This window comes from Anomaloglossus baeobatrachus, chromosome 5, assembly GCF_048569485.1.
Source record: "Anomaloglossus baeobatrachus isolate aAnoBae1 chromosome 5, aAnoBae1.hap1, whole genome shotgun sequence".
Classification (NCBI taxonomy): Eukaryota; Metazoa; Chordata; class Amphibia; order Anura; family Aromobatidae; genus Anomaloglossus; species Anomaloglossus baeobatrachus.
In genome coordinates, this window is record NC_134357.1 from 325,736,708 (window position 1) to 325,759,730 (window position 23,023).

At 44.8% G+C, this 23,023-nt stretch overlaps 1 protein-coding gene across 1 annotated transcript in view; it reads left to right on the plus strand.

Annotated features, from left to right (window-relative positions):
• Positions 1–23,023, plus strand: part of LOC142310060 (protein-glutamine gamma-glutamyltransferase E-like) — a 71,418-nt gene that overhangs the window by 45,252 nt on the left and 3,143 nt on the right. Inside the window, exons 5-11 of the mRNA XM_075347532.1 lie at positions 3,790–3,918; positions 8,559–8,736; positions 12,361–12,496; positions 13,851–13,954; positions 16,993–17,235; positions 20,903–21,229; positions 22,454–22,614. Of these exons, the coding sequence (XP_075203647.1) occupies positions 3,790–3,918; positions 8,559–8,736; positions 12,361–12,496; positions 13,851–13,954; positions 16,993–17,235; positions 20,903–21,229; positions 22,454–22,614 (1,278 nt within the window). The remainder of the gene's footprint in view (positions 1–3,789; positions 3,919–8,558; positions 8,737–12,360; positions 12,497–13,850; positions 13,955–16,992; positions 17,236–20,902; positions 21,230–22,453; positions 22,615–23,023) is intronic.

Genomic DNA, 23,023 nt, shown 5'->3' on the forward strand with positions numbered 1-23,023 from the left:
AATTCCGGACCCCACAACTCCACTGCCACTATAATGGGAAACAGTTCAAGCAGCGCCAAATTCTTTACCAACCCGGTTTCCATCCACAGCCGTGGCCATTTCCCAACGCACCAACGTGTTTGGAAGATCCCTCCAAAACCCGTCGCTCCTGCAGCATCCGTGAACAATTCCAGCTGGCTATTGGACAATGCCCTGCTCATCCACAATGTCTTTCCGTTATATTGGTCGAGAAAAGTATCCCACACCAGCAGATCCCCTTTCATCACCTTTGTCACTCTGACAAAATGATTCGGAGCTGACACCCCCGCGGTCGCACTTGCCAATCTCCTATTAAATATCCGCCCCATTGGCATAATACGACAGGCGAAATTCAATTTTCCAAGCACCGACTGCAAGTCCCACAACTTCTCCTTCTTAGACCGATATAACGACCGCACCGACGCCTTCAGATCACGCAGCTTGCCCTCCGGCAACCTGCATTCCATAGCAACTGTATCAATTTCGATACCTAAAAAACACAGGGCCGTCACCGGCCCTTCCGTTTTTTCCTTTGCCAATGGAATCCCCAGACTCCGTGCTATCCGCTCTAACGTAAATAACAACAAGGAGCAAACCGAGGAGCCCGCCGGTCCAACGCAAAGGAAATCATCCAAATAGTGAATCACTGAATGGACTCCTGCCACGTCCCTGACTACCCATTCCACGAAAGAACTGAACGCCTCAAAATAAGCGCACGAAATGGAACAGCCCATGGGCAGGAAACGATCCACATAGTATCCCCCATCCCACATGCACCCCAAGAGATGAATACTCTCTGGGTGCACCGGAAGTAAACGAAAAGCTGCTTCCACGTCCAACTTCGCCATCAGGGCCCCTCGCCCGGCTACCCGCACTAACTCCAAAGCCTTGTCAAACGATACATAACAGACCGCTGACAACTCAGGTGAGATCCCATCATTTACAGACAAACCTGCCGGATACGATAAATGATGAATGAGCCGAAATTTATTCGGCTCCTTCTTGGGTACCACCCCCAGTGGCGAAATCCTTAAGTTGGAGAATGGCGGGTCCTTGAACGGGCCCGCCATCCTCCCCAACTCCACCTCCTTTTGCAGCTTTTCCCTCACCACCTCCGGATGTTCTTTTGCAGATCTCAAGTTACTCAGGCGAAACACCGGCGCTTCAGATTCGAACGGAATCCGAAAACCCTCCTTAAAACCTTTCAACAACAGCTCCGCCGCCCGCACATCCGGATATCTATTTAAATAGGGAAGCATCACTTCTACCCTCACTGGCATCCTCCCTTTTACCAGACCCCTCTCCTGCCTTTCCTTTTGCTTTTTTGAAACACCTGGCCAAAGAGTGGGAACCTCCACAACCGTGGCACTCGTGTTTAAACCGACACGACGCCCCAAACTTACATTACCCTTCATTAAATTGCCAACAGGCACCTTTTCTCTGGCCAGCCGGGGACCCGCCACTCACACCCGGGCTCCCGGCACCCCCACGAAAGGGCTGAGCCGGAGCCGTCATCAATCGCATCCACAGGGAAATATCCTTGTGGTCCCATCGGATGCCAGGCCGCAGAGCCTTCCGTTGCCGGAACTGCATGTCATATCTCAGCCACCCTAAACCACCATACACTCTATACGCCTCCCCAATGGAATCCGTGTAACCAAAAAGGGCGGAGCAATGCTCCGGCTCCTTTTCCCCAATCACGCTGGCTAAAATCGCAAACGCCTTTAGCCAGTTAGTAAAAGTTCTCGGTATCAGCCTGTACCTCCTCTTCTCCTCATCCTCCTTTTCTTTCTTGGAGTCACTTGGCTTCACTTTGTCCAAGTTAAACTTCTCCAAGGGGAGCAAGGAAAAAAGTTCCACATACTCCCTTTCCATATCTTCTCCCTCACCTCCTTTTTCAAATGCACCCCTAATGGACTTTCAAAGCACACATAAACTTCACTTCGTGCCCTATCATCCAACCGCACAACCTCGTCCTCTTTTTCTTTTTCTGCGTCCTTACTCACCACCTCCACAACCGCTACGCCGTCCGCCTGCCCCACTACAACCGCCGACGCAGCCTCTGGAACTTCAACCTCTCGCGCCGGCACCACCGGCGGACCACCAACTGGGGGGCCAACCCAAGCCCCCGCCGGAGACCCAGGCCCGCTCTGTCCCGACCTCTCAGCCGACAACCCCTGCAACACCCCCAAGAGCTGACCCCAAAATTCTGACCCCGGTAACCCCGACTGTCCGACCGCACCTGCGCCCTGCATACCGCCCCCCACAGAGGAACCCACGCCCCCGCCCCCAGTCCCCGCAACATTAAACATATCCGTCGTCCTCTCACCAAGCTGCCTCTGAACCGAATCCGGAGCAGCCGTACCGCGAACGTCCCTCAGTCGATCCGTCCGTTCTGCCGCCTCCTCCTGTCCTTCTTCCTCTCCAGAATCCGAAACGCCGCTGAGGTCCTCAGGGGGGACCAGCGAGGGGACAGTCTGCACCTGGCAGCCGTCGACCCCCACGGTCACCGCACCCTGCGCCTCCGGGCGTCCCCTGCTGGGCCTTCTCCTCTTGACGCGACGCGGCGTCCTGCCACCACTCTTCTTTGCAGGTCCCATGCCTGCCTGCTGTGCTGTCATCACCACGCTTGCAGATCCTGTGAGTCTCCCACCCTGCCGACTGCAGGGAGGTCGTGCCGCTCCCGCTGCTTGTAGGGAACTCCCCCAGCCCGATCCTCACTGGGGGGGACCGTGATCATTGATCGCAGCGCAGGGCCCTGCAGACTGCAAGACCCTGCCTCCGGACCCCTCATGCTGCCACCCCGATCTGCGCCGCCGCTCCGTCCGCTCCATCTCCCCTGCTGTCTGCAGGGAGTCTCCGCCTCTGTTTCCCGATGCCGGGCACCACCCCCAGCCCGCACTTCACTGGGGGCTGCCGCCGCTCCGGTCCGCGGCCGTGCAGACCGCAAACCGGAAGTAGGCCTCGCCAAAGCTCCGCCCACTTCCGTCCCACGGGATCTTCGGCGAGGATTCCTCCCGGCGGCCGGTACCTCTCCAAAGGGAAGGAAGGAGGGCTCCGCTGCCCCGGAGGGTCCCCAAGGGGGCTCCTGGATCTTGTTCTTCTCCCCACGCCGGGGGAGTAGAGCTCCAGCGGTTGCGCCCGCCGAGCGCGCAGCACCGGCCCGGGTGCTGGAGCAGCAGGCATTACCGCTCCAGCCCCGCAGACCGCCGCCAGCTGCTCCGGCAGCGCATCCACGCCAAGGACCTCAGAGGCCCCGCGCACCATGTCCAGCAAAGCTGCCAAGTCAGCCATTGTCCCATCGGCGAGCAGCAGCACAGGTGGGACACACAGCTTGGGCAGCAAAGAGGAGGTCACCAGGGCACAGCCCCCTTTATACCCCCTTGTACCACCCCACCCCTTCCTTGGTTCCCCCCAATCACCTCCACCGACACTCCCACCAATCCTAAAGCCCCGTACACTGCCCCCTAGCCAAATCCCTTAACCCCTTCCTACCCTGACCCTTCCGCTTGTCATGGGGCCTATTCACCCCTATGGGGCTCACTGCCCATCTAATATGGTAGAACAAGACGCATCTGGTGGTTTCGGTCGTATTTTTGTTGCAGTAGAAATCTGAAGAGAGAGTTTCCTAAAAATACCAACTAAGATGAGGATAGGATATATAGTTTTGTACTCAAATTATGTCTCCTAAGTAGAAAACTTGCTCTTTGAATTGATACCTCCCACATGGAATGTCCCGTAGTCATGTTTTTTTTATGTTTTTGGTTATAGTTTGAAAAGAGCATTCTGGAAATTTGCTTTGCTATTTTGGATCACAGTATCGACTGCCAAAAAGATCCAGTAAAAGATGTTGCCCAGAGGAGTGACCCCTTACATATTTGCAGAGTACTTAATGCCACTGTAAGTCAAAACTACTTAATATTTTTCAATGATAAATACATGCTTGCATTATGTTCAGTATCCATTTAGTCTCACAATCACTTAAAGAAAACCTGTCACTTGATTAACAAGAAAAAAAAAAAAAAGATTTAAATACCTAGTTAAATTACCTAAGCTCCCCTTGTTCTGCTAGTCTTTTCAGTTTTGCACTGCGCCACTCCATTGCAGAGATATTCCAATTTGAAGCTTTTGGAGTGCATTATGTGAAAATTCTTCTTGCAGATCAACTGTGCTTTTCTTCAGAGTCTTCTCTGGGTGGCGTGAGTGTGGCACCCCTTAGGCTTCAGTCGCCACAGAGTATTGCACCCAATTTTGAGTGTAATGCTAAACCCGGATCCTGAGGGGGTCAGTACCAGTTCCACCACATACACACTCAAATACACACCAGGATGCCCCTGTCCCCACTGGGGACAGGGCTAGGGTCAGGTAATAAAGGGGTTGACTACAGAGTGGCATTTACAGGATGCCCTCATACAGGAACCCCAGTCCCACTAGCTTAAGACCTGGGAGAGGGGAGGAGCAGCCAGCAGGAGGAGTCAGGAGCCAACACAACAGTTAGAGAGTTTTCCAGCAGGAGAGGACAGGAGCAAACGTGTTTAATAGGTGCTCCGGTGGGAAGGAGAAGTGTTCACACGGTTGCTGTTGGGAAAGGGCATCTGCTCCCCTCGGAACCAGTACCACGCATGGCGGCAGGACCCTAGAGGAGATCATACTCCACGTTGGTTTTCCAGAATCTGCCTGGCCACATAGCACCCTAGAGCACACTGCCAAAGAGGATCGAGGGCCTTGGATAACACCAGACCCCATAGTGGAACTGTGGCACTTGCATATAGGAAGAAGAGTTCTACTTGTGAAAACCCGGGACCCCTGGTAGCTTCAAGCCAGGGTATCCACTGCACAGGTGCTACAAGGAGGGAGCCCACCGAATACCACACCGGACTGATCTCTAAAAGGATTCGGGTTTGACGGAGCCCATCACAGCAAGTGACTGGTATTATCCGGGTGAGCGGCACAGCACTAAAAGTGAGTAAGCAACCTGGAACCGCAGCCATAGACCCTGTCTCTTAATTACTGGCACTGCCGCTTGGCGCCTCAGTGCCCGCCATTACTACTCCTCCTCGTCATCCTCCCGGGGGCCTGCTCCACCTGTGGGGAGCAATACCATCCATAGCTGCTATTACCATCTGCCCCAGAGGACAGCGACAGCAGCGGCGGCCGATTCCCTGGCCGCATACCGCAGGTGACGTCACGACATTCACCCCACTACTACCCCATCATTCTTCCCAGCCATCTTCTGTACGCCTCGGGGCAACAGAGCCAGGCTAGGCCGCCTGTGATGACGTCCGTCGATGGCCCGGCAACGAGTAGGTTAACCGCCTGCCCCATGGGGCGCTTAATGTGCTTTTACCATTCCCTGTTAGATGCTGCCAATCACAGCTCTAGCAAACAAGCAGTCTCAGACGGTGCTGAATTGTGATTGGCAGCTTCTGAGAGGGAGAGGTGAAAGTGCAAACCCCAAAGAATACTATGAAGAAACAAGCAGAAATTTTACTTATTGCGTTCCAGAAGCAACAAATGTGAAATTCTTTGCAATGGAATGAAGCAGTACAAAAAGGAAAAGAGCAGTAGCATCAGGAAAGTGATGCTGTTTTTACAATTGTTTTAATCTAAATTTTTGCGCAAATGATAGGTCATCTTTAAAAGGGCTGCCCAGGATTTTAAATATATGGTTGCATTGTTCTGAGATTGTAATCATCTTTTCTAGTCAAGTATTCCAGAATTTTACACATCTTACTGTTAAATCACCACTCCAGTGTTTTTTTTTTCAGGGCTAGAGTGGTGTTTTAAACCTAATGTTCCTAGTCTTATACTCAAACTCCAACATTTTCACCTTTTTTATGCATTACTCCTGTACCTTCTGACTGTCCAGAAGTCAGAAGTTAAGTCACAAGCTATCAATGCAAGTCTATGAGCATATAAAATATAAGAATTGCGGCACTTCCTAATCTTATAGTCGGAACTGGTGCAAACTGAACATAACATATATGATCAAAACTAGCAGTTGCACTCAAGTAGAGGGAAGGAAAAAAACAAAGAGATGTATATGGTGAACATTGGAATATGAAAATGCATTACTGCAAAGAAAACATGAAAAATTTGAAAAACATTTTTGGGAAAAAAATTAATTATTTTGCAAATAAAATTGGCCGTGTTTACTCAAGCCCAGTTACCACGCCAAGGTATAACTCTCAACTGGGTCCTAATCTAAATTTTTGCCTCTTTTTGTGTCATTCCTGACCTCCTTATAAGGGTTAGAAAAGAACCTGCAAAAGAAAAATTAAAACACCTGAGGTCCTGGGAGGAGTGTGCAGACAAGGGACATGACTCCATAATACAAAATACAAGAATTAACGGCACTTCCTATTTATTTAGTCTGAACTCGTGCAAACTGAACATAGCAGACATTATCAAAAATAACAGTTGCACTCAAGTAAAGGGAGGAAAAAACAAAGAGATGTATATGGTGGACATTGAGTTATTTTGCAAATAAAAATGGCCAAGTAACTGGGCTCAAGTAAACTTGGCCAGTTTTATTTGCAAAATAACTCAATTTTTTCCCAATTTATTTTTCAAATTTTTCATGTTTTCTTTGCAGTAATTGCATTTTCACATTCCAATGTTCACCATATATATCTTTGCTTTTTCTCCCTCCCTCTACTTGAGTGCAACTGCTATTTTTGGTCATCCAAATCCATGAAAGTCAGAATGATCCTCTCGTAGACTTGTATTGAAAAGTGACCTCCAACACATTCTGTTAAATTCTAGAGTGAGTCAGTAGGTCATAAACTGTTGGAGGCCGTTCATCACTGGTGGCGGTGAAATCAGATGAAGATGCTAGTGGGTGAGTATAACAAATTGGGGCAGGGAACTTAAATTTAAAACACTACTCTAGTGGTGAAATAAAAAATAGAAAAAAACGCTGGAGTGGTGCATTTAAGGAAACCTGTCACTAGGATTTTCCATTATAACCTGCAGCCACCATCAGTAAGCTCATATATACAGCATTCTAGAATATTGTATATAAGTGCCCAGGCAACTCTGCATAACGTGAAAAACACCTGTATTATACTCACCTGCAGGGCAGTTGGGTTCACTGGGTATTGATGGACTCTGTTCTGGCACCTCCTTTATCCTCTGCAGTTGCCATCCTCCTTCTCTGCTCTGTATAGATGACACATCCTACGTCAAGCACACAGAGGCCTCAATGGTGCTCCTGCATATGCGCACTTTAATCTGCCCTGCTTTTTTATGTTATACAGAGGGGTCTGGGCTCTTATATATAGTATTTTAAAATGCTGTATATAAGAGTTAACTGGTGGTGGCCACAGCTCATAAGGGAAACACCTGGTGACAGGTTCCCTTTAACAATCCTTCTCTGTTTTGATTATAGAGGCAGATAGATTATAGACCTCTTTGTCCATATTGTGCATAGTAATTAAAGGCAATCTGTCACCAAGTTTGCTACTTCATCTGAGAGCAGCAAAGGGATTCTGAAACTAACCATGTATAACTTAGATTACTGGATGCAGCCATTCTGACATAATCTAAGAATTGAGTTTACTGAGCAGGGAGAAGTGTCCTGCCCACACAAGGCTTTTAGTAGAGATTGTGAATTGACTGTGAGGTGTCAATTACAGCAGGGGTCGTACCAGACAACCTGGCTGAAGCAAGCCAGCCATGGCTATGATAAGGTCTGGCTGCTAAAACAAAAATAGCTAATAAACAAAAGATTGGATATTGACATCACAGGCATGCCTGAGATTTCTCTATTAACCCTTACAGCATGCTGGATTCAGCTTATATAGCAAAAACCTGCTGACAGAGTCTCTTTAAATACAAGATTAGGCAGGGCTTCATGACAGAAAACATTACATTTTGATTGGGAAAGGATAATAACAGGCCTTAAAGGCCACTTTACATGCTGCGATATCGGTACCGATATCGCTAGCGTGGGTACCCACCCCCATCGGTTGTGCGACACGGGCAAATCGCTGCCCGTGCCGCACAACATCGCCCAGACCCATCACACGTACTTACCTGCCCGGCGACATTGCTGTGACCGGCGAACCGCCTCCTTTCTAAGGGGGTGGTTCGTTCAGTGTCACAGCAGCGTCACTGAACCGCCGCCCAATAGAAGCGGAGGGGCGGAGATGAGCGGGACATAACATCCCACCCACTTCCTTCCTTCGCATTGCGGCTGGGAGGCAGGTAAGGAGAGCTTCCTCGTTCCTGCGGTGTCACACATAGCGATGTGTGCTGCCGCAGGAACGAGGAACAACTTCGTTACTGCTGCAGTAACGATATTCGAGAATGGACCCCCAAGTCACCGATGAGCGATTTTGCACGTTCTTGTGGCGATGCAAAATCGCTCATAGGTGTCACACGCAACGGCATCGCTAATGCGGCCGGATGTGCGTCACAAATTCCGTGACCCCAACGACTTCGCATTAGCGATATCGTAGCGTGTAAAGCCCCCTTTACTCTATTTCCAAATTTAAGTCACACCTGTTTTGTCACTGTTTATATGCTGTATTCCCAAGGTAAATAGTAAAGATGAAAATGGCGTGCTTACGGAGAACTGGAGTGGATTCTATGATGATGGTGTTAGCCCCACCAGCTGGAATGGAACTTCTGCAATTTTAAAGAACTGGTATTTGAGGGGATACAAGCCTGTGAAATATGGCCAGTGCTGGGTGTATGGTGGAGTGCTCTGCACAGGTAGAATTTCATAATTTCATTGTGTTTAAGGTTGAAGGTAGATTTAAGTCCATTGAGTTCAACCCATGACCTAACCTAACATATTGATCCAGAGGAAGGCAAATAAAAAAAACATGGGGCTGACAGTAAGCTCCATTTTAGGGGAAAAATTTCTTCCTGACTCCACATACAGCAATCAGACTAGTTCCCTGGATCAACGCCCCATCGCAGAATCTAGTGAAGATAACCGGTAATGTTATATTTTTCAAGAAAGGCATCCAGGTCTTTCTTACATTTTGGTAGTGAAACAATCATTACAACATTATGTGGCAGAGAGTTCCATAGTCTCACTATTCTTACAATAAAAAATTTGCGTCTATCATTATGATTAAACCTCCTTTCCACTAAATGTAGAGGATGCCCCCTTGTCACTGTTGCATTTTATTTCCTCTGCCCAAGTGGATGACCTTACATTTATCCAAATTAAACTTTGTATGCCATTTCTCAGCCCAAGCCTCCAGCCTTCTCAAATCAATATGCAATATTAAATTATCATCCTCTGGATTAATTACCTTTCATAGTTTAGTATCATCAGCAAATATAGAAATTCTACTCTCAATGCCTCCTACAAGGTTGTTAATAAATATGTTAAAAAGAAGAGGGCCCAATACTGATTCCTGTGGTACCCCACTGTTAACTGTCACCCAGGTCCATGTTTGTCAGAAGTGACATGTCAAATTAATGCGTAATTAAATTTATCATGAATTCATGTCAGGTATAGTCACAATTAAACTGTATCTAAACCTATATGCAACAGTATTCAGTGCTAGACCACTGAATCATAAAATGTCATCCACCTGGCCAGTATTAGATTGTGGCAGATCATTTAGCTGCAAACTGACTGTGTATAAATTGACTGTAAACTTAAACTAAACAGTCTACATTATTGGTAAATCAATCACTGTGGCTTATGCTATTGATGTCATGCATCTTTAGACAGTTTGAAACCTACTGGATTTAGCAACAGAAAAATCACTCATATAAAAATTATTAAATCTTTATTACAGCAAATAGAGTCACTAAAAGTACCCAAATTGCACCATAAACTATACATATAAAAAGGGGAACACGAGAAGGGAAGTAAGGGGAGAAGGCACCAACAGACCTTAATGCCCCTACCTAAACCATAGAGGTTTACACCATAATATAACATGTTGCCCCCCCACCCCTCTCAATGTAGCCTAAGCCCTACTATTCCCTAATAAGGCATTTAAAGGCTAGAAAAGGCAAAGGCAAATAGCAATAAATAAATTCTTAAGTCTATTCATAATGTTAGGGGAATAACAAACAAGGCAGTATAGAGTATATACCTATTGTATGGCTTACTTTAAACCAATATATTGGTGCTCATTCTTTAGAATTTATCATTTGACCCAACCCACTGCAGTATCATTACATATTATATAGGATATGCTGTAGAATTAACATTATAAAATTCACTCCTCAACATTGAAATTGCAACACCAAGAATGAAATGATGTGGACATATGGAAATCATAGAATCAATAAACATCTTTATGATGTCCAAATGAGGAACAATGGAAGCAAAATTTTAAAAACATCTTGATGTATTCATTGTCAAGCATGAGTGCTGCTTACATACTGTATATTCACATGATATCAATGAAGCTATTAATGGTTGTGTGAGAAATGTTCTGCCACACTGAATGAACTTGCCTTTTGTAATTGCTGAACACTGATGTCCCAGATGTATAAGCTATGCAGGATGCTCACAGTAGCACAAGCAACATGTGGACTAGCGTTGTCGAAATAAAAAATGATCCCTGGGACTCTTAGTAGAAATGGCCATACCACTGGTTTCACCAATACATCAATGTAATGTTTGCCACCTCACATCCTAATCCCGACGATAGGACTGGTCTGAAGTTCTCTTGTGAAGCCCTTTTTAAAGTGTTGCCCATTTGTCCTCCTGACCAATTTCTGACTATTATTGCATCCAAGACAAAAGGGGGACTCATCCCTGAATAAGACAAACCTCCATCACAACTTTTATTGCCCTCATGCTCTACACCATGATTGCTTTTGAGAGCAGTGGTTTGAGGTCAATGGAAATCCTTTAGCTGGATGCCTGCCTCGTAGCTCAATGTTGTGCAAATTGTTTCAGATGGTTTGTTTAGACACTATTTGATACCTTAGGTTTGGTATGTGATAGCCAATTTCACTTGCAGTACATAATAGATCAATTGTGGATCCAGTGGTATGACCATTTCACCACAATATCCCAAGAGATTTTTTCCAACATGATTAGGACAGGCCACATGTTGCAACCTGCATGGCCTAAACATGCAAACATGGCAGCATCACCGGATGTGTCTCTTATTGTGGTCTTTGATATACTGAACTTTTACGAACACAGCAATAGCACATTTGTGTATTATTATTTTTTCCTTTCTTTGTTTTTAAGAAAAAGCAGGTGATTTCAATGTTTTAATTTTTTAAAATATTTTTTTTAAAACATTTCCTTCTATTCTTACTGTATTTTTTGTACCTTTAAGGAATTTGAACCTGTGGTGACACAGCATTGCAATATATAGCAAAAATCATGGTCTCCAATGAAACCCAGCCAAAGACAAGATCACAACAGAACCCTGTAATCACAGGCTCCATGGCTGCAGTAGTAGGAACCCCTCTGCACCTCACGATCATGTCATGAAGGGTGAGGCAGTGGGCGATTGGAATAATTGTAGAGATTTACAACTGCATATAAAGGGTTTATCCATAACTCTTATTATTGTTGTATACAGGGCTAATTACTAAAAGGCAGGTAGGTATTAACTACCTACATCTTCTTCATGGGGATGATCTCTGCTGGCTCAGCCGGTGGTTCCCCAGCTTCATTTCCCCTCTTGTCAACTGAGCAGCTCTTCCCGTCTGCTATGTCAACAGGTTGTCACTGCAGACGTCATGCTGAGTGATCGTCACCTCCCCGCAGTTAGGCAGTGGGGAGCCAGCTGTCAATCAGCATGATATTGGCAGAGATGCCCCATCAATAAAGAAGAGTAGAAGAGAAAACGTTTTTCTTATGGATCTGACATCATTGGAAGCAAGGTAATCACCATCAGGAGCGGTCCATGACCGCTCTGAGCTAGTGGATATCCTTACCGTATAGAACAGGCAGTTAGTTAGAAATTACCTGCTTGTTAGTTCTTAGCCCCATACACAAAAATGATAAAAGTCCTGATAACCCCTTTAAGGAGTTATGAGAAAAAGTGTGTAGAGCTCAGATACACTCGTTTCTACTAGAGGGAGATGATGGCTGAATAACACTGGATGTACCAGTAAGTGTAATGTCAGGAAACGATTAATACCATCGTGATCAATTGACAAGGCGTGTAAGTGCATGTATTTCTGCCCGTAGTGCTCATACTCAATAAATCAAGATGTTTGGAAAAATTTTATTTCCATTTTTTCATTATTTGCATATTATTAATATGTCTATCCATCCTGTGATTGCCACAATTCCATGACTTTTTCTTCTTGGTGTTTCATTTGCAATGTTGAGGAGTGTATATTTCACTGTTATATTTGTATGTTCTCTAATGATACCTCAATGTATTCTTCTAGTGCTACGATGTTTAGGAATACCAACACGGGTAATTACCAACTTTAATTCAGCCCAAGACAAGAATGGAAATCTTTATATCGACATTGTTTATGACAACCGTGGCTCAAGCATTGAATCTATGCAAGATCTGATGTGGTAAATATGGATAATCAATTTTAATGGCTTCCACTTTAACTGAAGTCTTAAACTGGCCAATTACTACTTATTTAACTATAATGTATTATGATGGTAACCTATGACATCACTTCCTAATTATGGTATATAATTCTTTCTGTTCTTCCTAGTAATTCCAACCTTGTTTGGCCTACAATAAAGTAGTTGGTTCACATCCAGACATTTTTGTGAGGGACTAATAAATCATACCATAATTGCAGAGGTATTGCTAAAAAATCATGTTCTCTATTGCAAATATTTACCTTGTTCCCACTTCTGCCCTCTTGGTGGTTGATACATGAGAAGCAATATTGGTAATATCTTTGGTGGTTTAGAACAGTAAGGGGTTAAATGAAAACATCCTTGATGTTTTTTTCAGTTTTAGGGTATTGAAAGTGCCAATTCCAACATCATTGGAGGGAAGATGGAGAGGGCTGTTTTGACCATCTCTACTCAAATGGGAGTAGCAATGTAGTGTGGGGGTGTTGTACTACAGGTTCTGCAATTCATGACAAGCTGTGGTATTTCTTATGCCAGACATCTTATTACAGTTAGGGACTGCACTAAGATTTGTGACAAGGTGCACAGATGCTCTCGCTATTTCTTAGACACTATTGATTCATTAAGAAGCATGGAGCATCTAATTCTAAAAATGACCCCCCCTTAAGAACAGAGTGAAAATTGCCAGTCTTGATGAATCAACACCTAAGTGTCCCAAGTTTCAAGGATAGAATGATTCCTACAATGATTGAACATCATTTCCCACAGAACTATGCTCTTATACTAGGAAAATTGCAGGGATTTTGTAACAAAATTCTAACCTTGGTGAGAATATGTAAGGACCCCAAGCCCAACATGCGTTTCACTCCCGCTTCTTCAGTAGTTGTGTCCACACATGCGGATCCTGACATATTATGAATTTTTCACTTATATTATTAAATATTCTATTACTGGCTGGATATAATATATACTGCAAATAATTTTTTAGGATGATGGTATAAAGTTAAAACCTGTTTAAATATTGTACTAGGTGACGATAAGTAGGCCCTTTGTGGAGCCTCTGGTTTTTTATATTTTACATTATATTTGAATTTTAAATTTGATTTAGTAAATAATATTTTATTCTATTTGGAAATGTTTTTCCATGTTTTCTGATATTTGATGAGCTTATTATATATGACTTACATCTGATAGCAGTGGCCTTGGCACAAATTAATCCCATACTTAATTCTTGTATTTTTGGCCAAGACTTCCTGACCTAGCACAGGAATGTGGGGAAATATGCAGGGTGAGAAAAGAAAAGGGTTTTCTTTTTAACATATTTTTACATTTACAGGAATTTTCATGTCTGGAATGAGGCTTGGTTTAGCCGTAAAGATGTAGATTCAGCTTATAATGGATGGCAGGCGATGGATGCAACACCACTAGAGCAAAGTGATGGTAATATATATATACTAAACTGCAGAGTCATTACTAAGGGTTCAGCCTACGGGGGCAAAATATATGAGTTTGCCCCAAACCGATAACCCTGATTACAGCTACGGTGAGATATCCTAACCGTGAGTATAGGGGAACCTCAGCATATGACCAGGCTGTTACTGAAAAGGAATCTCTACACAAAGGCGAACACCAATATTTTCTCCATATGGTGACTGTACATGCCAGTCCTACATAGCATATAAGAGGTTACAGTACAGTTATAGATGGTGACTTACAGCTAACTTTCTTTCTTATGGAGTTGTTCACTACTCCAATATTTTCCATGTGGCCTAGACCAACACGACAATTTCTTCCAGCTAGGACTCATCTGCAGAGATTACAAAAAAAGAAAAATTTGACTTCTCACATTTCCCATCTATTCCCAACCTACACAAACTCCTCATCGTACTCAGTTGCTGCTGTATTGGTCCCTATTATTGCACCTGCTGTTCGGTACAACAGTACTCATCACCATGGCTCACACAGTAATGCCACCACTGTGCCCCCTACAAAGTAATAATGGTTTCCTTGTGTCTTCTAGATGGCAAAAGTGCCCCCTAAAAAATATTAGTGCCCTGTGCAAGTGCCCTAGAAAACAGTGTCCTCATTTTACCCCTAGAAAGTAATTATGCCCTCTGTTTACCTGTTCACAATACCCTGAGTTTCATAATAATAATAATTCTTTTTAAGTGTCCATTAACATTTAACAATGTCTCCTGAGTTCCCCAATGTACAGCTCCCTATACACAGTAAGATGAGCCCATAGCTCCCCTCTACACAGTATAATGATCCCACAGCTCCCTATACACAGTAAAATGATCTCACAGCTCCTCTATACACAGTAAAATGAGCCCATAGGCCGGGCCAGGTAGTCACAAATAGGGCCCCGCATTACACCTGTCCCTCATAGGTAACACACAGCCAAACACTAAAACCCTAGTCACCCCCTCAGGGTTTGATGGACACACCAGGGGGCGGAACCAGGCCGTTGGAAGACGCCCACCAAGGAGTCTCAGACAGCCTGGGGCGGGAAAGTACCAGAGAAAGGTTGGAGAGTTCAAGTTGGAGAGGTGTGTGGGCTGGGGCTGTGTGCAGCTCTAGCAGAGGAGAGAAACCAATTTGAGCAGGTGCCGGGGTAGGAGCCCTGGTACCTTTGGCTAGGAGGCAGACGGCGGTCTCCGTCTGCAGGAGCCGGGAAGACGGCTCAGTGGAACCGAGGTGGACCAGGACAGGGTTGTAGCCTGCCGGTACCAACCCGGGGAACCGACTTGGAAACTGGAGCACAAAGGTGGGTACTCAGACCCTGAAGCTAGGTCCAGAAGTGACTGGGGGCTTGCTAATTAAATGATTGAGGCCAGGACTAGAGATCCTGTCCCACCCAAAGTCCCGACTGAAGGCAACAGTCCAACGAGGGGGATAAAAGGCCACCGCCACGGCTCAGAGATCCCATGGGCCAGCGTCTGCGGGCAAAGGGCTCCTTAGGCGACCACAAGCCGGGAGCGGACTCCTAAAGTTGCAAGCACAGGCAATCCACCATCTTACATAGGTGCAGGAGAAAGACAGAGACCACCAGCCGTGTGGGGGACTAGACTGCAGCCGGCTGCGGGCACCGACCACCATCACCTTGGTTTACCAGAGACTCGTGTGTTTACTAATAGTGAGTACATCAGCACCCTCCGGTCACCCATCTCCCTGCACCACCAAACACCCCCAACGGGTCCCGGGGCCACCATCCCTGCCCACGGAGGGGTTAACAACTTGGTGCGCAACATCTCACCCTGGTGCCCCGTAACTGCAGCGGTCGTGTCCACCTTCACCACATCCCGTGGGTGGCATCACGAACTTAACACGGCTCCGGCCGTTCATCTACGTCCCCAAACCACAACCCCCTTTTTAGTCGAAGTGACCGCGATACCCCGGGTCCGGAGACCCTCGAGCCACCCACTGAAGGTCCTGATCCGAGCGGCTCGGCTGCCGAGCACGAGGCGGTACAATAGCTCCTCACAACATAGTATAATGATCTCACAGCTCCATTATACACAGTAAATTGAGCCGACAGCTCCTTTCTACACAGTATAATGAGCCCACAGCTCCTCTATACATAATATGATGTTTACACTGCTCTCCCAAAACACTGTATAATTATCCCACACTTTATAAAAGACCCAATAGTAGCCATCAAACTGTATAATGGCCCCTGTATTAGCACCCATACTGTATAATGCCCTCCACATTAGCACCAATGCTGGATAATGGTCTCCACACTTTATGAGGACCCCCGACAGTAGTCTCTATAATGTATGAGAGCCTTCCCCACACTGTTTCAGGGCCCCTCACAGTAGTGTCCTTACTGCGTATTAGTCCCCCATTGTTTTTATGCCCCCACAATCCACCCCAAGTTTTAGTTAAAATACAAAACATCACATACATATCTAATCCAGAATCCTGCTGAGTCCATCAGCAAGGCAACATGCTTTTATAGCTGCCATAACGCCGACACATGCACAGGACATCAGAGTCCCGGTGTGATGATGTCACCGGGCCAGTACACTGAAATCCTGCGCATGTGTTGGCACCTCGGCCCCTTTATCACCCTGAAGTTCTATAGACTGCAAGGTAAAACTGCCCTGCGGTCTTTAGAATGGATAGTGGTAGTGTACGGACATCGTATCTCCCTTCTTTACGACATAGTTTAACTATAACATTGTGCTGCGCACGCTGATATAGATAAGGGTGGTGGTAGCTCCGGTTGCAACCCTCCAAGCCCAGGTCAAACGCACCCTTTTCCCCCCAGTAGACTACTAACGTGACCTAAATTTAGCTATAACATTTTTAGGTCTCAGCTATTCTATCTATTCATCAGAGAGAATTTCAAAAGGTGTACAATTATCATTTGTATATTTTCTATGGCCATTGTTTATTGACATTTTAACTTTGTAGAAATGTATTTTTGTATAATATACAAATGTCACTACATGTGAAATTTCTCTTGGCTTTAGGAATATATCGCTGTGGTCCAGCGCCTTGTGTGGCTATAAAAGAAGGTGATGTCCATCTTAACTATGACGTTGCCTTCATGTTTGCATCGGTGAATGCTGATCTTGCACACTGGATTCATTATAATGATGGCACAATGAAAAGAATTTCTAATGATACCAAATACGTTGGCAAATATATAAGCACCAAAGCTGTAGGGAGTGATCAGCGAGTGGATGTCACACATTTATACAAATACCGAGAAGGTAAGGAAACTAGTGGGTGTTGTTAAATTGGTTGTCCTTAGAAGATTGTAAGTTTTCATTTGCAATTTAAAGATATATAAACATTATAGAGGGGATCCCTCTTCAAACCCCTGTCCCACGCTTTAATAGCTATACAGTCACTGAGAAATAACTATTTGGTCTTAACTGTTGGCCCGCATTTAAAGAGAGCAGCAGTACCATACACAGCTTGTTGACAGATGTGGCACCACTTTTGGAGAAGAGCAGACAATACTTTTCAAACCCATCGACAACCTAGAATCCATTTACTCATGAGTGTTCATAACAAAAAATCTCAATAATCATCAGAGGCTGGAGATTTTAAACACTTTTGAAATGTAGGGCTACATTTGATGTTTTTTATTTGTATTATATTGAGGTATTCGATATCTGGAGAAAATAAAAAGGGAGGATACATCAGTATATGGACCACCTTTCTAACCAATAGCTTATCAGAGAGCAGTCCTATATACACTGGAGATCAAAATTAGAGAACAATGTATGATCACTTGCTTTTTTCTGAAGTAATGTTAATATTTAAAGGTTTTTTGTAAGGAGTACACAAAAAAAACATATATTTTGCCTAAAACTAGATGATCATAATTAGAGAACAGCAATGACTGTGGCACAGAGAGTAAGATTATAACTACATTTCTGAAGGTAACAACAGTTACCAATCAGAAAGAAGCGTACAGGTCTTTGCTTTGAATGACTTCAGCACATCTGTGGCCACAGGACATCACTAGTCTCTCACACTCCTCTGGTGTGAATTTGGTCTACTCTTCTTCCAGTCTGTTCCACAGTTTTCTGCTGGGTTTAGATCAGGACTCTGGGTTGGCTATTTCGTTGTTTCAATGTTTTCTTTTTCAAGGAACTGCTTTACTCGTTTTGCTGTTTGACAGGGGGCATTGTCCTGCATGACAATTGCTGGCTGATATAGTGATGAATGCAAGTAAGGAACCATGTTGTTACGGTTGCTGTGGCACTGGAGACTATGTTCGGATTTCTTGCTACTGCACATGTGCGAGCACTGGAGACTATGTTCAGATTTCTTGCTACTGCACATGTGCGAGCGCTGGAGACTTAAGGCTGCTTTACACCAGACAATCTATCGTGCGATAGATCGTCGGGGTCACGGTTTTTGTGACGCACATCGCTGGCGATGCCGGCCTGTGTGACACCTCCTAGCGACGCAGTATCGCTCACAAATCGTGAGTCATGTACTGCTCGCTAGGTTCCATAATATCGTTTAATTTAGTTGATCATCGTTTCCGTGGTAGCACACGCCGCTCCGTGTGACACCACGAGAACGATGTGCAGCTCACCTGCCTCCCGCGGCCGCCGCCGGCTCTATGTGGAAGGAAGGAGGTGGGCGGGATGTTTACATCCTGCTCATCTCCGCCCCTCCGCTTCTATTGGCCGGCGGCCGTGTGACGTCGCTGTGACGCCAAACATCCCTCCCACTTCAGGAAGTGGACGTTCGCCGCCCACAGCGAGGTCGCACGAGAGGTAAGTATGTGTGACGGGGGTTACTGACTTTGTGCGACACGTGCAGCGATTTGCCCGTAACGCAAAAAGGACGGGGGCGGGTACGATCAATTGTGAAATTGCACAATCGGTCGTACCGTGTAAAGCAGCCTTAAGTCCTATCTTGGAGCCATTGCACATGTGCAGGTGACATCATCGCTGACACAAGGTCACATGTCTCTGACACCTTCTAAGCTGATTGGCCGCTGGTCATGTGCTTGTGACACGTGGTCACATGTCTCTGACACCTCCTATGTCGATTGGTCGCTGGTCATGTGCTTGTGACGCTTTGCTCGGTGATAGGCCAGCGTGACGTCATTGCTGTCATTCTGGCAGCGGATTGGCTCTGGTGTCCTCCATCTTGGATGAGGCACAGAGTCTATATAAGACCCTGACGCATGCCGCCCGGCGCTCAGTCCTCTTGGTTCATGCATGAGAGTAGACGCTCCGTGCACGTCCCTCTAGGCATCTCTCTGTCTATGCTAGGTGAGCGCTACTGGCAGGGTAGCGTTCTTATACCTTCCAGCTTCAGCTGCGGTCCGTATCCTTACATCTTAGTGAAGCGGACATAGGCAGGTGCCTGAGGCACATGGTCCGGCTGGGCCTTGTGATTCTACTCGTAGGTGGACGTTGCCGCTAGGGTAACATTCCTTATACTGCGTCTGGCAGTTGTTCATATCCTCGCACACTAGGGGAGCGAACATAGGTAGGAGCTTTGTGCGGCTTATGCTGCTGTCCGTCTCTTTTGCACCACTAGAAGAGCGGACCTAGGCAGGTGCCATATCTAGTGGTTCGTGTCCTCGCACACTAGTGGAGCGAACGCAGGTAGGAGCTTTGTGCGGCTTACGCTGCTGTCCGTCTCCTGGCACCGCTAGAGGAACGGACCTAGGTAGGTGCCATTTCACACTCACTACTTTCGTCTCTGTGACCATTAACAGAGATCATACCACACACCCTCTGAGTAAGGGAGGAATTGCTTTATTTTCTAATTATATTCCTCTGTGAGTTTAACAGAGGTATTGCACTCTGCACTTGTGCTATTACTATTTACAGTGGCACACTTATATACCCCTTATCCTCTGCCATAGTCTGCAGCAGAGTCTTTGCACGGTGGACCCTGACTGTCTGATATTCCTTTGGGTTTTATTATCAGACAGCCCCCCGTAACACACGTGTTGTTGAAGAAGGTTCTGATACTCTTGCATTCACTCTGCCATGTAGCTGTATGAGCAGTCCAACTCTTGCTGCAGAAAACATTCCCCAAACCATGACACTTCCTCCACCACCTTTTACTGACTTTTTAACACATTTTGAGTTCAGTCTCCCCAGTTTGTTGACAAACATAATGTTTCCCATCAGACCCAAATAAAATAAACTTGCTTTCATCACTAAAATGAACTGTGGACCACATCTCCTCTGTCCACACAACATGCTCCTCACCAAATGGGAGTCTAGCCTTTTGATTCTTTCTGCTAATGAGAGGTTTGGTCACTGCAGAGTGGGCTTTCAGTCCAAATGCTCTTAAACATCGTGACACTCTATGACGAGACGTATCCTTACCCTGGCGACCAATTCCAGTTGCAGTGTTGAAAAGATTCTCTAATTTTGATCAGTGTTCTTTTTCATTCATTTAATTTACCTTGTTATTATGTGCTTTTGAAAAAATTAAATTTATGAAATATGCTTAAAATGCTAGTTTACTCATGTTAGGATATAATCATATAGGACTACATAATGACCTAAAATTTGGGAAATTGTGTGTTGTTCTCTAATTTTGTTCTCTAATTTTGATCTCCAGTGTATATTGCTCGAGAAATTTACTTAAGGTAGGAGTGAGATCTTTACCTAGTTAGTGCCTGTGGGTTGCACTTAGGTCAATTTTGCTTCTACCTTGATGCAATGCTAAACAGAAAAATTGATCCACTTTTCCTAGCTTTGTAGTCATAATATGTGGGGTGTAGCTTTAAGAAGAGTTCACATGTCTTGTAATAATCCATTAGAATGGGTCCTGCAGAGATCCGTTGGTAAAAGGATGTCTGCTGAATCTGTTTATTTAACATGGGAGTCTATGGAGGGTGGATCCGTCAACGGATGAATCATCTCTACTATTGTTGCCTTTCAGACTCATTGGAGGAAAGACAAGTTTTTGAAAAAGCAATTAACAAATTACTAGATAGTCCTCTTGTGGAACTTGAAAAAAAATTACTCTATTTTAGAAAAAGAGGTGAACTAAAACCAAAAAGTGGCAAAATCGTGTCTGGAATGTTTACCTTGCCCCAAGTCCCCAGTCTTGGTCAAGATATAAGTCTGATACTGAGCTTGCAGAATCTGACTGCTGACGACATTCGTGTGATTGTGAACATGACCTCCTCCAGCATTCTGTATACTGGGAAGCACAAGTATGAGATCTGGTCAGATGCAAAAATTGCACCTCTGGGTCCAAGTGAAGGTATGTCCAAAAATCTAAGAATAAGAAGTACTACAATAGTATTCACTAATATTGATGTACATATGTACTTAGTCATAAAGAATCTAAAACATACATACACATTATATTATTAGAGTCGTCCTAACAAGACAAATTTTGTCTATGTATCCTATAAGGACCTTGGCTTGATTAAATAACTACCACAGATATGGGGTTAATTTTCAGGTCAATAGCATTTTAAAGCTATACAGTTGCCGCAAAGACTGCCTGGCTACCAGAAGGAAATTAACTTTATTCCTCCCAGCAGCTTTGGGCTTTCAGTCATGGAGGCACAGCCGGAGCAGCTTCAGTTACCACTCAGTATATGATAAAAGGTAGTTGTAACCACGCTCTGGCACTGACGAACAGCCGGCTCATCAGTGCATCAGTAAAGAGCCGGCTATCAGACAGTGCTGGAGCATGGTTACAACTGCCGCTCACTGTACTATACGGTGACTAAAGGTACTCTGGCTGTGCCTATATGACTGAAATCCAGAGGTTGGCAGGGGGAAAAAAGTTAATTTCCACCCAGTACCCTGGCTTTCAGTGTGGTTGCCAGGCAGCTTTAGAATTCTATTAACCTGCAGATTAAACCCCATATCTGCAGGTTAATAGCAATTTTTTTAAATTACAGTGTCCCGTTAAAGTTTTTGGAAACCACTGACGTAAAAACTTGTTTGAACCTACATCCCCACTCTGGAACCTGGAAGTAACTTTACATCGAATAATTGCCACATGTAAAAGAGATGACCATGCATTTGTCACTTCTTTCTGAGGTCTATGTGAATTATATAGGAATCTGAAGCAATGTGTGGCTACATGGATGAGGATTTATCCCAGGTAATACTATGGGAGAGACCCCAGATACATCAGCAACTTCCTTTGGAAAAATCAGCCTCTATGATAAAGTGATTGTCTTATATAATATATTATTATTTAGTTAATGCACAGTTGTTATAATACAATTAATGGAAGTGCCTGCCTGCTGTAGTTAAATACAAGCCAAAAAGGCCAATATTACAGAATGTGTTGTGCTATCCGTTAAGTAATAGTAGACAGAGGATGCAATAACTGGTTTGGGTTTTTTTTTTACATAAAAATATGTTGTATAAAATATTTTAATATTATCGTGATTAACAATTTAATACAAAGCTGCATATAAAAACTATAGGCAAACAATGACCCATGTTATTGATTATACCCCAGAGAAAAACATCTCAATCCCTTTGACATATGCTCAATATAAAAATTATATGGGTGAAGACAATCTAATCCGGATGACAGCCTTGTGTGAGGTTGAAGGAACAGAGGAACGCATTTTGGTGGAGAAGGATATTATTTTGGTGAAGCCTCCAATAACCATCAAGGTAAAACATGTGATTACATACATACAAAATGAAATTTAATTAGGATTGTTTGACAGTGACAGAAATAGAAATCTTTAACCCTTGTCTGGTACCATGGGTCAAATTCCCTATAGTCCTTTACATTATATACCCAAGATAGTAAATGTTCGATCACTAGGAGGCCTACCACTGAATTCCAAGCTCCTTGTCTCTGTTGAGAACTTTACTTGGAACATCAGTTGAGCACATGGGGTGTTAGTCCATGGGACTGACAGAATCCGCTGAGTACTCTATTTAGCTGCCTATTTAAGTCTCATGGGCATTGAATAAAGTGGCATGCTTGACTATAGCCCTATTTGAATTAATCCAGTGATCCATTGTGATTGTGCAGTGAGGAGACTTCGAGAGGCTCCCATTCTAGGGATTGTGA